Below are 14221 nucleotides of genomic sequence, written 5' to 3'. Positions count from 1 at the left end.
ACTCGCAGGCTTGGAGAGTGGTTGGTGGATGCAGACGTAATGCAAGCTGTCTCCCCAGTGCATCCCAGACATGCTGTCAGCCCCGATAGCTGAATGGCCAGTGTGACGGACTGCCGTCCTCAGGGGCCGCGTTCGATTCCCGGCTGGGTCGGCGATTTTCTCCGCTCAGGGGCTGGGTGTTGTGTTGTCTTCATCATCATTTCATCCCCATCCGGTGCGCAGGTCGCCCAATGTGGCGTCGAATGTACTAAGACCTGCATCAAGGCGGCCGGACCTGCCCCGCAAGGGGCCTCCCGGCCAATGACGCCAAACGCTCATTTCCATTTCCATCCCAAACATGCTCTTTGAGTTGCAGAAAAAGGTTCAAATGGCTCTAAGCACTATGGGACTTAACTTCTCAGGTCATCAGTACCCTATAACTTAGAACTACTTAAACCTAACTAACTTAAGGACATGACACACATCCATGCCCGAGGCAGGATTCGAACCTGCGACCGTAGCGGTCGCGCGGTTCCCCGACTGTAGCGCCTAGAACCGCTCGGGCACTCCGGCCGGCCTTTGAGATTCAAATCGGGAGAACGAACAGACCACGCCATGAGTGCATTATCTTTCGTTTCCAAGAAAACTTCATCCACCCGCGCTCTATGAGGTCGAGCATTGTCATCCATGAATACAAAGTATTGGCTCACAGCACCTAGGCGCTTCAGTTCGGAACCGCGCGACTGCTACGGTCGCAGGTTCGAATCCTGCCTCGGGTATGGATGTGTGTGATGTCCTTAGCTTAGTTAGATTTAAGTAGTTATATGTTCTAGGGGACTGATGACCTCAGATGTTTAGTCCCATAGTGCTCAGAGCCATTTGAACCATAGCACCTCGCAACAACTGCAAATGAGGTTCCAAGATCTCGTCATGATACATGACAGCAGTTAAACCTTGTCGATTCACCCATAAAATTTCATGAAGAGCGGTTCTTGTGGTAAACATAATCTCTGCCCACATCATTAAGGATCCTTCTCGACATCAGTCTCTTTCCACAATGTATAGGTCCCTAAATCGTGTCCCACTTTTCCTCCAGATGCGAACCCATCGAGAATAACTCTCTAGACTAAACTGGGACTCATCTGTGAAAACAACATTGGCCCACTGTTCGACCATAGAGGTAGCATGTTGCTGACCCCACTCTAGACGTTCCCTTCTGTGAAGACATGTCAGAGGTAGACATACAGCAGGTCTCCGACAATAAAGGCCACTCTGCCGAAAAATTATGCACACCGTTTGCCGATACAACACATCCAGTGGATGCTACGGGCTGACCTTCCAGATGGGGTGTAGCGCAAACGCGGTACTGTCGTACCCTTACAGCCAACTAACGGTCCTCTTCTGAAGTCACGCGTTGTCGGTCCTGCCCTGGTCTTCGGGATACAATTTCTCTCTCTATACACTGCCGGCACGTCCGAGAAATAACAGAACGATTCACACTGAGCCATCGGGCCGCATCAGTTTGCGACTGTTCTGGCTCTGAGCACTATGGGACTTAATGTCTGAGGTCATCAGTCCCCTAGAACTTAGAACTATTTAAACCCAACCAACCTAAGGATTTCACACACACCCATGCCCGAGGCAGGATTCGAACCTGCGACCGTAGCTGTCGCGCGGTTCCAGACTGTAGCGCCTAGAACCGCTCGGCCACCCCGGCCGGCCGACTGTTCTGCCTTCTTTCTTTCTTTCTCTGGCCTCTCACCGCAGAGAGTCTGGTAGGCATCTTCTCTGTGCCATACTGCACCGTCTGTGACTGTGCACACAGCGATTGTGGATGTGGGACTACACGGCAAACACTACCTCGATTTATAGGCGTCCTTGCTTCATCACTAGCATGGTTGTCCGTTGACTGTAATGCTATCTTCCGTGCAGAGCGCGATCGTACGGACATCTGTTGACAGTCTGTGTGACTATATCGTTAATTAGACACAAGACGGGGAAATAGCGGTTTGTTGCTTTAATTTTGGGTACCAGTGTACGCAATATACAGATAATTATGAAGTTGTTTTTTTTTCCTCAGTGCAGACATGAGAAGAACAAAGATAAAATCCAGCCTAAAAAAAAACAAAAACAACCCAGCTGTTGTGACCGTGCGGTTCTAGGCGCTTTAGTCTGGAACCCCGCGACCGCTACGGTCGTGGGTTTCGAATCCTGCCTCGGGCATGGACGTGTGTGATGTCCTTAGGTTGGTTAGTTTAAGTAGTTCTAAGTTCTAGGGGACTGATGACCTCAGATATTAAGTGTCAAAGTGCTCAGGCCCATTTCAACCATTTTTTTTTTCAAAAAAAGAAAAAAAAAATGCTGAGCAGCTTGCCAGATTAGGGTGAATAATAGGTCACTGAAACGAAAGTAAATCACTATTTGCAGAAGAGAAAAAGGAGAAAACACTCCACATAATGCAGTGTTAATATTTACAAATGGTTAAAATGGCACTAAGCACTATGGGACTTAACATCTGAGGTCATCAGTCCCCTAGACTTAGAACTACGTAAACCTAACTAACCTAAGGACTTCACATACATCCATGCCCGAGGCAGGATTCGAACCTGCGACCGTAGCAGCCACGTGGTTCCAGACTGAAGGGCATAGAACCGCTCGGCCACAGCGGCCGGCTTAATATTTACAGATTAATGAGTCACTTGACAGCAAATTCCCACAACGAGAGCGGCTGTGGTTATAAAGACGGCTTTGGCGCCTTCTGCCAGCAGTTTGTACATACAAGTACAGTAATGTGTGTCGCCGCCGACTGACCTCTTGAAGAGGAAAATACCACGCCCCTGGCTGCCGGTGACCGGTTTGACGATCCAGATATCTTCTGGGTTCTTGCGGTGGTGCTCTGTGAACATCTTGTAGTCACCCTGCGAACAAATAAAATACGGGAGCACACTGCGACCGTCCGAATTCGCTGGTCGGGACGCTGTCTGAAGCTGAGCTCGTCCGCTTCGTGTACTCCAAGATAGAACACCTGCCTACATTACAGCGGCTTGTATAAGTTAAAATTTTATTTATTGGATAAATGAATTAAAAGCATTTTTGCGTTTATGTAATTTTTTTGTAGCTTATTATAGTCACGTTTTAATACTAACTGGTAACAGTAAAAACATTTTACAATGGTACTGGTTTTAGATGTCAAGTATAATCGTACCATATTTAGATTCGCTGCCCCCTTAAGCGCCCACCTCCGGCGGTACTCCGCAAGGTTACCGCCCTTCGATTGTGCCATTCCAGCACTAATCAAAGTGCTAGGTTTTTCAGGTGCCAGCCAGCCAGCCAGCCAGCCAGCCGAGCCGAGCCGAGCAGAGCAGCAGCGGTCCAGCCGAGCCGAGCAGCAGCAGCAGCAGCAGTCCCCGCCCCGTCCGCGGCAGCAGCAGCAGCTGCGGCGTTCCTGCCACCCGCCGTCGCCGTCGCCGTCGCCGTCGCCGTCAGCGCCAGCAGCGTGGGACTCTGGTGTTCCTCCGTCTTCGTCTTCCTCCGTCTTCGTCTTCCTCCGTCTTCGTCTTCCTCCGTCTTTGTCTTCCTCCGTCTTCGTCTTCCTCCGTCTTCGTCTTCCTCCGTCTTCGTCTTCCTCCGTCTTCGTCTTCCTCCGTCTTCGTCTTCGTCTGTCCCCAGTTTTTGTCCTTTCTTTTTCGTCCTGTGCGTTTTTGTTTCTCCCTGTCGTCATGTCCGCCCCCACCACCAGTACCACCACAGCCATCGTTTATACTTCCCCCTCCGCCGCCACCACCACCACAACATGGTGTGCCCAGTCACACCCCCTCTTTCCATCCCGCCTCTTCTCACTCTCCCTTCGCCCTCGCTCTTTGTCGCCCCCTCTCCAGCTTCTTCCTCCCGCTCCTCTCCCTCTGATCCTTTCCCCCCACTCCCCCGGCCTGTCACTGCCGCTCCAGCTAGGGTGGTGCCCATGCCCAACTCTCCCCATCACCTTCGCCGTCACCGCCACCACCGTCGCCGTCGCCTTCACCATCACCATCTCCGGCGCCGACTGCTGCGTCCACGCCGGGACCTGCCCCTTCCCATCACCTCCCTATAGCTCCCATCCCTCATATCACCACCCACCCTTCTGCCGCCGTTAAACGCCCTAGTGGCACCACCACCTCTTCCGCTCCCAAAAAGGCCCCGCCTCGTCCTCGTTCCCTCCCCCCCAGAATGCCATGGATGTCTTCCCGCCTGGCCCCGCTCCCTTTGCCGCCGCCTCCTCCTTCCCCTCCTCCTCCTCCCCCCTCTTTATACAAATACCTCCTCTCCCATCCTGATCCTTCCCTTCTCGAGGCCCGGAATCTCTCCCTCCTCCTCCGCCAACACTTCTCTGGTGCCCCCATCTCTCTCCTCACTCCCAGACGGGATTCCATTCTCATCTCCTCCCCCAGCCCAACCCTCCATACTGACATCCTCTCCCGCCTCCCCATCACCCGTTTTTGCCCAACACCTCCCTCACCCCTGCCCCTTCTCCGTCTCCTACCCGCCAACCCCAACCCCCGCATCGCCCGCCGACCCTCACCGCCGTGATCACTTGGCTTAGCCCGACGATCACGGAGGAGGAGGTGTTGGCGGAGCTCAAGGCGCATCCCACGCTGGAGGTGCGGGCAGTCCGCCGCATTTTCAACTCAGCTGGCCCCACCCGCCTTATGTGGGTTTTCTCCGAGGACGCCCCCTCCATTGACCGTCTCCTGAAGGAGGGTGCCATCCTCTTCAACCAGCGCTACAAGGTCGACCCGTCCCGTTCCCCTCCTCAATTCCTGCACTGCCAGAGGTGTCTGCACTATAATGCACACCCAACAGCCGAGTGTCGCAAGGCCCCCACCTGCCCACATTGTAGGCAAGCAAACTTCCTCCGACAGTGCCCTAACCTTCAATCCCCTCCCTCCTGCAATACCTGCAACCTCCTAAATCCCACCTACTCCCAAAAGTTTAAAGCCCAACCCCCTCTGACCACTCCTGAACTCACCATCCCTGTCCATCCTCTGGACACCCCCACCCCTCCCAGCAATTCCCTTCGCCCACCCCCTACCGCTGAGGACATCATCAGATTCCTCACTCAAAATGTACGCCACCTACTCCAACAACCAGGCTCATTTCACCTTCTCCCGTCTTGACACCCTTGCCTAAATCCCCGACATGGCGCGACAGCACCGTATCCTTTTCAACAATATCCACTCCCTTCATGCCAACAAGAACCTCTTCCTGCACACCCTCACCACCCACTGCGTGGATGCCTTCCTCCTCAATGAAACCTTCCTCCAACACCACCACACCATCCACACTTTGCCCTATCTCCTCCACCGCTCCAATAATCCCCTCGCAATTGCGCGTGGCGGAGTTGCCGTTGGTCACCACCGCCAGATCCCTGTTCGGCTCCAACCTCTTCTTCCCGACCCCACCGAACACCTGATCCTTAGTCTCTTCTTCCCCAGCCTTACCGTTACCTGCGCCACCATCTATGTCCGCCCTAACGCCCCTATTCCTTTCGACTTCCTCTCCCACATTGACCGTACCTTCTCCTCCTACGTGATCGCCGCTGACCTGAACATCCATAGTCGTTCCGCCGCCCAGTTATGGCGGTGGCATCGGTTCCTCTCCTCCCTTCAAGGCGACCTCATCCCCATCCCCCAGCACACACATCCTGAATCCAACTCCACTCCCAATGTCATCCTTTCCTCCCCCAACCTCCTTGGCCGCATAACGGTGGATGTCCTGGAGCCTATTGGTAGCGACCATCTCCCTGTCCTCCTCACTGTTTCAAATGGTCGTCGCCCCCGCCCCGACCCTCACACTGACCCTCCCCTAAGTACGTCCATGACTGTTCCCGTGCCAACTGGAATGCCTACCAGGATACCCTTTCCACCCAGGTCGATAGCCACCCCTTCACCTACCACCACCCTGACGATGTAACCCATGCCGCCTCCTTTCTCCAGCAGGCCTTGTCTGAGGCTGTGGAGGCCCACGTCCCTACTGTCGCCATCCACCCCTACCGTCCTACCTTACCTCCACAGGCCGTCCTCCTCCTCCGTGAATCCTGCCCTCTCTACCGTGCCTTCCTCTGCATGCGTGACCCGGACACACTACGATGTCACCAGCAACTCCAGCAACACATTCGTAATTTGCTCGTGACTAAGAAACGCCAGGACTGGCGACAGACATGCACCCGTTTAAATGCTACCCTACCTATCAACTCGTCCAAGTTCTGGTCAGCCTTCCGTCGCCTTACCGGAACTCAACCATCCCCCTACTATCCTCTTCTCCATGATGATCACCCCTTCCATGACTCCCTTAGTAAGGCCAATCACTTTGCCTCCTACCTCTCTGATGTGTTTTCCATCCCCAATGATCCCCAGTTTGATTACTCCCTCTTCCCGGATGTCTGCAATTGAACTGACACCTCTGTCCCTCCCCTCGAACCTGGTTTCCAGTACTTGGACAACATTGCACACACGGAACTCAATGCCCCTATCACTACACAGGATCTCATTACTACCCTCCGCACAAAACGCAACACAGCTCCTGGTCATGATCGTGTCACCTACCGTCACCTTTGTGAAGCTCCTGTCGCTTACCTCTCCACTCTGGCCAGGCTCTACAATGTAGTACTGTCCAGCAGTTACTATCTCGACCTGTGGAAAACTTCCCGTATCCTGATGTTCCTTAAACCTGGCAAACCGCCGACAGCTGTCTCTTCCTATCATCCCATCAGCCTTACCTCGGTCTTCAGCAAGGTCCTGGAATTTATCCTCACCCGATGCATCCACCAGCATCTCCGCCAGCACCGCCTCCTTCCCGTTATCCAGTGTGGCTTTCGGCCGTCCTCTTCCGACGACCTTCTCCCTCACCTCACTCATCTCCTTTCCGAACAGCTTAATTCCCGTCGCTCCGCAGTCTTCCTCTCCCTGGATCTCGAACGTGCTTATGACCACGTGTGGCATTCCGGTCTCCTCTTCAAGCTCTAAACCTTCGCCCTTCCCATTAACTACGTCCGTCTGATAGGTTCCTTTCTCTACCACCGTCCTTCCTACGTCACCATCCATAACACGGATTCCTACACCTTTTTCCCCTCCGCCAGTGTGGCCCAAGGCTCCGTCCTCTCCCCCCTTCTGTACCTTTTGTACACGGCGGACATGCCGCCACCGTCACCCCCCGTCCACCTCCTCCAGTTTGCCGATGACACCGCCTTCCTTGCCCTTGCCCCCACCCTGCAGCGCTCCGAACACCTTCTCCAATCCCATCTTGACCGGTTCACCGCTTGGTGCAACCAGTGGTTGCTCAAGGTCAATCCCTCCAAAAGACAATGCCCAGGCGATCATTGTAGGCAAAACCACCCCTTCTTTCCGCCTCCTTGATTTCTATCTCACCATCTATGGCCATCCTATTGCCTTCACTCCCACCCTTAAGTACCTTGGCGTCACCCTCGACCGTCGCCTCTCCTCGACACCCCGTCTCCGGACAATCCAAGCCAAGGCACGCTCCTGACTCCGTCTCCTCAAGCTCCTTTCCGGCCATACGTGGGGTCTGGACCCCTCCACCATCCTCCACACCTATAAATCCCTCATCCGCCCTATCCTTTTTTACGCCCATCCAGCCTGGATCTCTGCCCCCCCCTACCTTTTATAAATCCCTACAAATCCTTGAATGCCATGCTCTCCGCCTCGCCTATCACATCCGTCTCCCCTCCCCCACGCGGATCCTGTATGATCTCATCCCCTTCCCCCACCTCCTCCTTTTCCTTGAAAGAATACGGATCCTGTACATCTCCCGCAAACTCGATCCTCCTCATCCGCTTGTCTCACATGTCCTCTCCCACCCCCGCCCGCTGCCGCGCCTGTATTCCCACGTCCCACCCGTTCTCCATCTCTCCACCCTCCTTACCCTCTCCCCCTCCCTGATGATGTCCTCCTCCCCTCCATCTACCCCTCCTACCAACTTTGATCCTCCCTCCCTCTCCCTGTGTCTGTTCCTTTGGTCACCCTCCGTCCCTCCTCCCCTTCTCCCCACTCCTCCCCCGGGCCTCCCCTCCCCTGTCCCTCTACTCCTCCTCCAATCTCCTCAGCCACTGGCATCTTTGTTCTCCCCTCTCCACCCTCTCCACCCCCCCCCTCACCCTTCTTCCCCACTTGGGAGGTCCCCGGACTCGCACACGCTACGTGGACTTTCGCGCACCGGAGATCATCGCCATCAATGTCTCGTGTGTGTGACGTCGTTTTGTGTTTTTAGTGTTCGCCGTCACGCTTCTACGTTCACTTGTGCCGTTGGATTCATCAGTGTTACGTGCGCCGTGTCAACGTGTTTTCAGTGTCGTTATCGTCGAGTGTGAACGGCTCCGTGTTTTTTGTGTATCTGTGACCACTATTTTTTGCCCGTCACTATGTTCATTTTAATTCTCCATTATTGTACTGTTATTGTCAACACTATGGCTGAAGAGCGGCGTAGCATGCCGCTGCCAGCCTACCTGATTGTTCAGGTGTTAAAATAACAATAAAGAAGAAAAAAAACCCTTAAGAAGTGAAACCCTCAGATTGAGAACCACTGCTCTGGGCGACGATGACATTTGAACTGCAGCAATTCCCCGTCTGGGACTATGTGGTCGCGCTTAAGAAAAGGAGTCTGCTGTGATAATTCAGTTTAACGTAAATTTTACTATTATCCTCGACGTAAGCAATACTGTGATATACTAACCGCCTCATACCGAACGCAGCAGAGGTTTATTTGCACAATGTATGTTTTTCGAGATTCAATAGAAATCTGATTTTGTTCACATTAAATTGGCGAATATTGAATTCGGTCTTTCGAAGTTGTTTCAACGCAGGGGATCGAACGACCGCTGAAATGGCAGGTATTGCCGCCTGCTTACCTGGGTGGTAACGTGCTCGCCTTCCATGCATACGGGCCCGGATTCGATTCCTGGTCGGGTTGGAGATTTTCTCCGCTCGGAGACTGGTTGTTGTGTTGTCCTCATCATCATTTCATCCTCACCACCGGCGCGCAAGTCGGCTAATGTGGCGTCAACTGAAATAAGACTTGCACTTGGCGGCCGAGCTTCCTCGCATGGGGCCTCCCGGCCAAGGATGCCATACGCTAATTTCATTTCAGAAACGTGATAGAAAAGCAACTGCAATCGCTTAATAGTCGAAAGGCATCTGGAGCAGATGAGATAGCTGCGTGATTCTACGGAGACTGTGCGAAAGAACTTGCCCATCTTGTAGCAGTAGTGTATCGTAGGTTGTTGCAACAACGAAGGGTACCTAGCGACTGGAAGAATGCTTACGGCACTCGCGTTTTCAAGAAGTGCCGTAGGACCGATGTACTTAGTTATAGACCTATATCGTTGAGTTCAATCCGTTGTGGAAGTATGGAACATGTTTTATGTCCATGCAGTATGAGTTTTTGGAGAAGCAAATATTTTCTAAAAAATCCAGTATCGATTCCGCAAGTAGGGATATTTGGGAACCGAACTCGCTCTGCTCGTGCATGAGATCCAGAGAGTTGGTGCCGTGTTCCTTGACTTTCGGAAATAATCCGATACAGACCCGCAGTGTCGTTTAGAGAACAAAATACAAGCTTAACGACTATCGGACCAGATTTCTGACTGCATTCAGGACGTTCTAAGAGATAGAACTCAGTGCGTTATTCTTAGCGAGCAAAATCGACAGATCTTAAAGTAATTTGTTGAAGACCCCAAAGGAATATCATAGCTTCATTAAAGATCACGCTATACGAGGGCCCGTCGAAAAGTAATGCCTCCGAATTTTTATGTGAAAACTCTTAAAACTTTACAAATAAAACAAACGTTATGATTAACCTACATGTTTATTTCTCATGTCTACGCATTTGCAGCCCTCTGCCTCTAGGGGGCTCCGAATTGTAGCCTACAACATGTCGACGTGTAACGTAACTATGACGGTGCGCGAGAAATAGCATGCTGTAATCGTATTTTGAATTCGAAGAGTTCGTCCACACTAGGAGCACCCCCTTCTTTAGTATGACAATGCCAGACTACACACGAAAGCTGCGACATCTGCAACAATCCGACGCCTTGGGTTCACTGTCAGCGATCATCCTCCATACAGTCCCGACTTGGCCCTCTCCAGTTTTTCATCTGTTCCCAAAATTTAAATAACACCCTCGAGGACTTCACTTTGATTTTGATGAAGCGGTGCAAGCAGAGGTGAGGTTGTGGCTCCGTCAACAAACTCCGATATTCTACAGTGACGGTATCAACAAACTGTTCTCTCGTTGGGAAAATTGTTATCGTCATCAGAATCACTATGTTGAAAAACAAATATAGACACATGAAGAATAAAGATGTTGTTGTTGTTGTAGTCTTCAGTCCTGAGACTGGTTTGATGCAGCTCTTCATGCTACTCTATCCTGTGCAAGCTTCTTCATCTCCCAATACCTACTGCAGCCTACATCCTTCTGAATCTGCTTAGTGTATTCATCTCTTGGTCTCCCTCTACGATTTTTACCCTCCACGTTGCCCTCAAATACTAAATTGGTGATCCCTTGATGCCTCAGAACACGTCCTACCAACCGATCCCTTCTTCTGGTCAAGTTGTGCCACAAACTTCTCTTCTCCCCAATCCTATTCAATACCTCCTCATTAGTTATGTGATCTACCCATCCAATCTTCAGCATTCTTCTGTAGCACCACATTTCGAAAGCTTCTATTCTCTTCTTGTCCAAACTATTTATCGTCCATGTTTCACTTCCATACATGGCTACACTCCATACAAATACTTTCAGAAACAACTTCCTGACACTTAAATCTATACTCGATGTTAACAAATTTCTCTTCTTCAGAAACGCTTTCCTTGCCATTGCCAGTCTACATTTTATATCCTCTCTACTTCGACCATCATCAGTTATTTTACTCCCCAAATAGCAAAACTCCTTTACTACTTTAAGTGTCTCATTTCCTAATCTAATTCCCTCAGCATCACCCGACATAATTCGACTACATTCCATTATCCTCGTTTTGCTTTTGTTGATGTTCATCTTATCTCCTCCTTTCAAGACGCTATCCATTCCGTTCAACTGCTCTTCCAAGTCCTTTGCTGTCTCTGACAGAATTACAATGTCATCAGCGAACCTCAAAGTTTTTATTTCTTCTCCATGGATTTTAATACCTACTCCGAATTTTTCTTTGATTTCCTTTACTACTTGCTCAATATACAGATTGAATAGTATCGGAGAGAGGCTACAACCCTGTCTTACTCCCTTCCCAACAACTGCTTCCCTTTCATGTCCCTCGACTCTAATAACTGCCATCTGGTTTCTGTACAAATTGTAAATAGCCTATCGCTCCCTGTATTTTACCCCTGCCACCTTCAGAATTTGAAAGAGAGTATTCCGGCCAACATTGTCAAAACCTTTCTCTAAGTCTACAAATGCTAGAAACGTAGGTTTGCCTTTCCTTAATCTTTCTTCTAAGATAAGTAGTAAGGTCAGTATTGCCTCACATGTTCCAGTATTTCTACGGAATCCAAACTCATCTTCCCCGAGGTCGGCTTCTACTAGTTTTTCCAACCATCTGTAAAGAATTCGTGTTAGTATTTTGCAGCTGTGGTTTATTAAACTAACTGTTCGGTAATTTTCACATCTGTCAACACCTGCTTTCTTTGGGATTGGAATTATTATATTCTTCTTGAAGTCTGAGGGTATTTCGCCTGTTTCATACATCTTGCTCACCAGATGGTAGAGTTTTGTCAGGACTGGCTCTCCCACGGCCGTCAGTAGTTCCAATGGAATGTTGTCTACTCCGGGGGCCTTGTTTCGACTCAGGTCTTTCAGTCCTCTGTCAAACTCTTCACGGAATATCGTATCTCCCATTTCATCTTCATCTACGTCCTCTCCCATTTCCATAATATTTTCCTCAAGTACATCGCCCTTGAATAGACCCTCTATATACTCCTTCCACCTTTCTGCTTTCCCTTTTTTGCTTAGAACTGAGTTTCCATCTGAGCTCTTGATGTCCATACAAGTGGTTCTCTTATCTCCAAAGGTCTCTTTAATTTTCCTGTAGGCAGTATCTATCTTACCCCTAGTGAGATAAGCCTCTACATCCTTACATTTGTCCTCTAGCCATCCCTGCTTAGCCATTTTGCACTTCCTGTCGATCTCATTTTTGAGACGTTTGTATTCCTTTTTGCCTGCTTCATTTACTGCATTTTTATATTTTCTCCTTTCATCAATTAAATTCAATATTTCTTCTGTTACCCAAGGATTTCTACTAGCCCTCGTCTTTTTACCTACTTGATCCTCTGCTGCCTTCACTACTTCATCCCTCAAAGCTACCCAGTCTTCTTCTACTGTATTTCTTTCCCCTATTCCTGTCAATTGTTCCCTTATGCTCTCCCTGAAACTCTGTACAACCTCTGGTTCTTTCAGTTTATCCAGGTCCCATCTCCTTAAGTTCCCACCTTTTTGCAGTTTCTTCAGTTTTAATCTACAGGTCATAACCAATAGATTGTGGTCAGAGTCCACATCTGCCCCTGGAAATGTCCTACAATTTAAAACCTGGTTCCTAAATCTCTGTCTTACCATTATATAATCTATCTAATACCTTTTAGTATCTCCAGGGTTCTTCCATGTATACAACCTTCTTTCATGATTCTTAAACCAAGTGTTAGCTATGATTAAGTTATGTTCTGTGCAAAGTTCTACCAGACGGCTTCCTCTTTCATTTCTCTCCCCCAATCCATATTCACCCACTATGTTTCCTTCTCTTCCTTTTCCTACTACCGAATTCCAGTCACCCACGACTATTAAATTTTCGTCACCCTTCACTATCTGAATAATTTCTTTTATCTCATCATACATTTCTTCAATTCCTTCGTCATCTGCAGAGCTATTTGCCATATAAACTTGTACTACTGTAGTAGGTGTGGGCTTCGTATCTATCTTGGCCACAATATAGCGTTCACAATGCTGCTTGTAGTAGCTTACCCGCATTCCTATTTTCCTATTCATTATTAAACCTACTCCTGCATTACCCCTATTTGATTTGTGTTTATAACCCTGTAGTTACCTGACCAGAAGTCTTGTTCCTCCTGCCACCGAACTTCACTAATTCCCACTATATCTAACTTCAACCTATCCATTTCCCTTTTTACATTTTCTAATCTACCTGCCCGATTAAGTGATCTGACATTCCACGCTCCGATCCGTAGAAAGCCAGTTTTCTTTCTCCTGATAACGACGTCCACTTGAGTAGTCCCCGCCCGGAGATCCGAATGGGGGACTATTTTACCTCCGGAATATTTTACCCAAGAGGACGCCATCATCATTTAATCATACAGTAAAGCTGCATGCCCTCGGGAAAAATTACAGCCATAGTTTCCCCTTGCTTTCAGCCGTTCGGAGTACCAGCACAGCAAGGCCGTTTTGGTTATTGTTACAAGGCCAGATAAGTCAATCATCCAGACTGTTGCCCTTGCAACTACTGAAAAGGCTGCTGCCCCTCTTCAGAAACCACACGTTTGTCTGGCCTCTCAACAGATACCCCTCCGTTGTGGTTGCACCTACGGTACGGCTATCTGTATCGCTGAGGCACGCAAGCCTCCCCACCAACGGCAAGGTCCATGGTTCATGGGGGGAGGAGAAAAAAGATGCAGAATGTTAATAACGTTTGTTTTATTTAAAAAGCCTCAAAGGTTTTCACTTAGAAAGTTCTTAGGCTTAGCTTTCCAACACGCCCTCGCATATAATTGATCTGCTGGATAACGTCGGAACCCTTGCGAAGTTGTTTGCTGATGATGCTGTGGCGTATGGGAATGTGTCGTCGTTGAGTGTTTGTGGGAGGATACAGGATGATTTAGACAAAATTTCTAGTTGGTGTGATGAATGGTAGCTAGCTCTCAGTATATAAAATTATAAGTTAATTCAGATGAGTAGGAAAAATAAAATCTCGTAATGTTCGAATACAGCCTTAGCAGTGTGCTGGTTGAGAGAGTCAAATCGAATAAATATCCAGGTGTCATGTTGCAAAATGATATGAAATGGAGCGAGCATGTAAGGACTGTAGTAGGGAACTCGAATGGCCGACTCCAGTTTATTGCGAGAATTTTGGGAAAGTGTGGTTCATCTGTAAAGGAGACCACATACAGGACACTAGTTCGACCAGTTATTGAGTAATGCTCGAGCGTTTGGTATCAGTAGCAAGTCGTGTTGAAGACTTCGAAGCAGTTCAGAGATG

General features: G+C 49.5%; 1 protein-coding gene across 1 annotated transcript in view; it reads right to left on the bottom strand.

The window, feature by feature from the left end:
- The window catches only part of LOC124606100 (probable tubulin polyglutamylase TTLL9), a 116445-nt gene that overhangs the window by 77812 nt on the left and 24412 nt on the right, over positions 1–14221 (bottom strand). The window contains exon 3 of the mRNA XM_047138066.1: positions 2791–2897. Coding sequence (XP_046994022.1) covers positions 2791–2897 — 107 coding nt within the window. The remainder of the gene's footprint in view (positions 1–2790; positions 2898–14221) is intronic.

The sequence above is a fragment of the Schistocerca americana genome, chromosome 3, assembly GCF_021461395.2.
Source record: "Schistocerca americana isolate TAMUIC-IGC-003095 chromosome 3, iqSchAmer2.1, whole genome shotgun sequence".
Classification (NCBI taxonomy): domain Eukaryota; kingdom Metazoa; phylum Arthropoda; class Insecta; order Orthoptera; family Acrididae; genus Schistocerca; species Schistocerca americana.
This window is presented reverse-complemented; position numbering and strand designations above follow the sequence as displayed.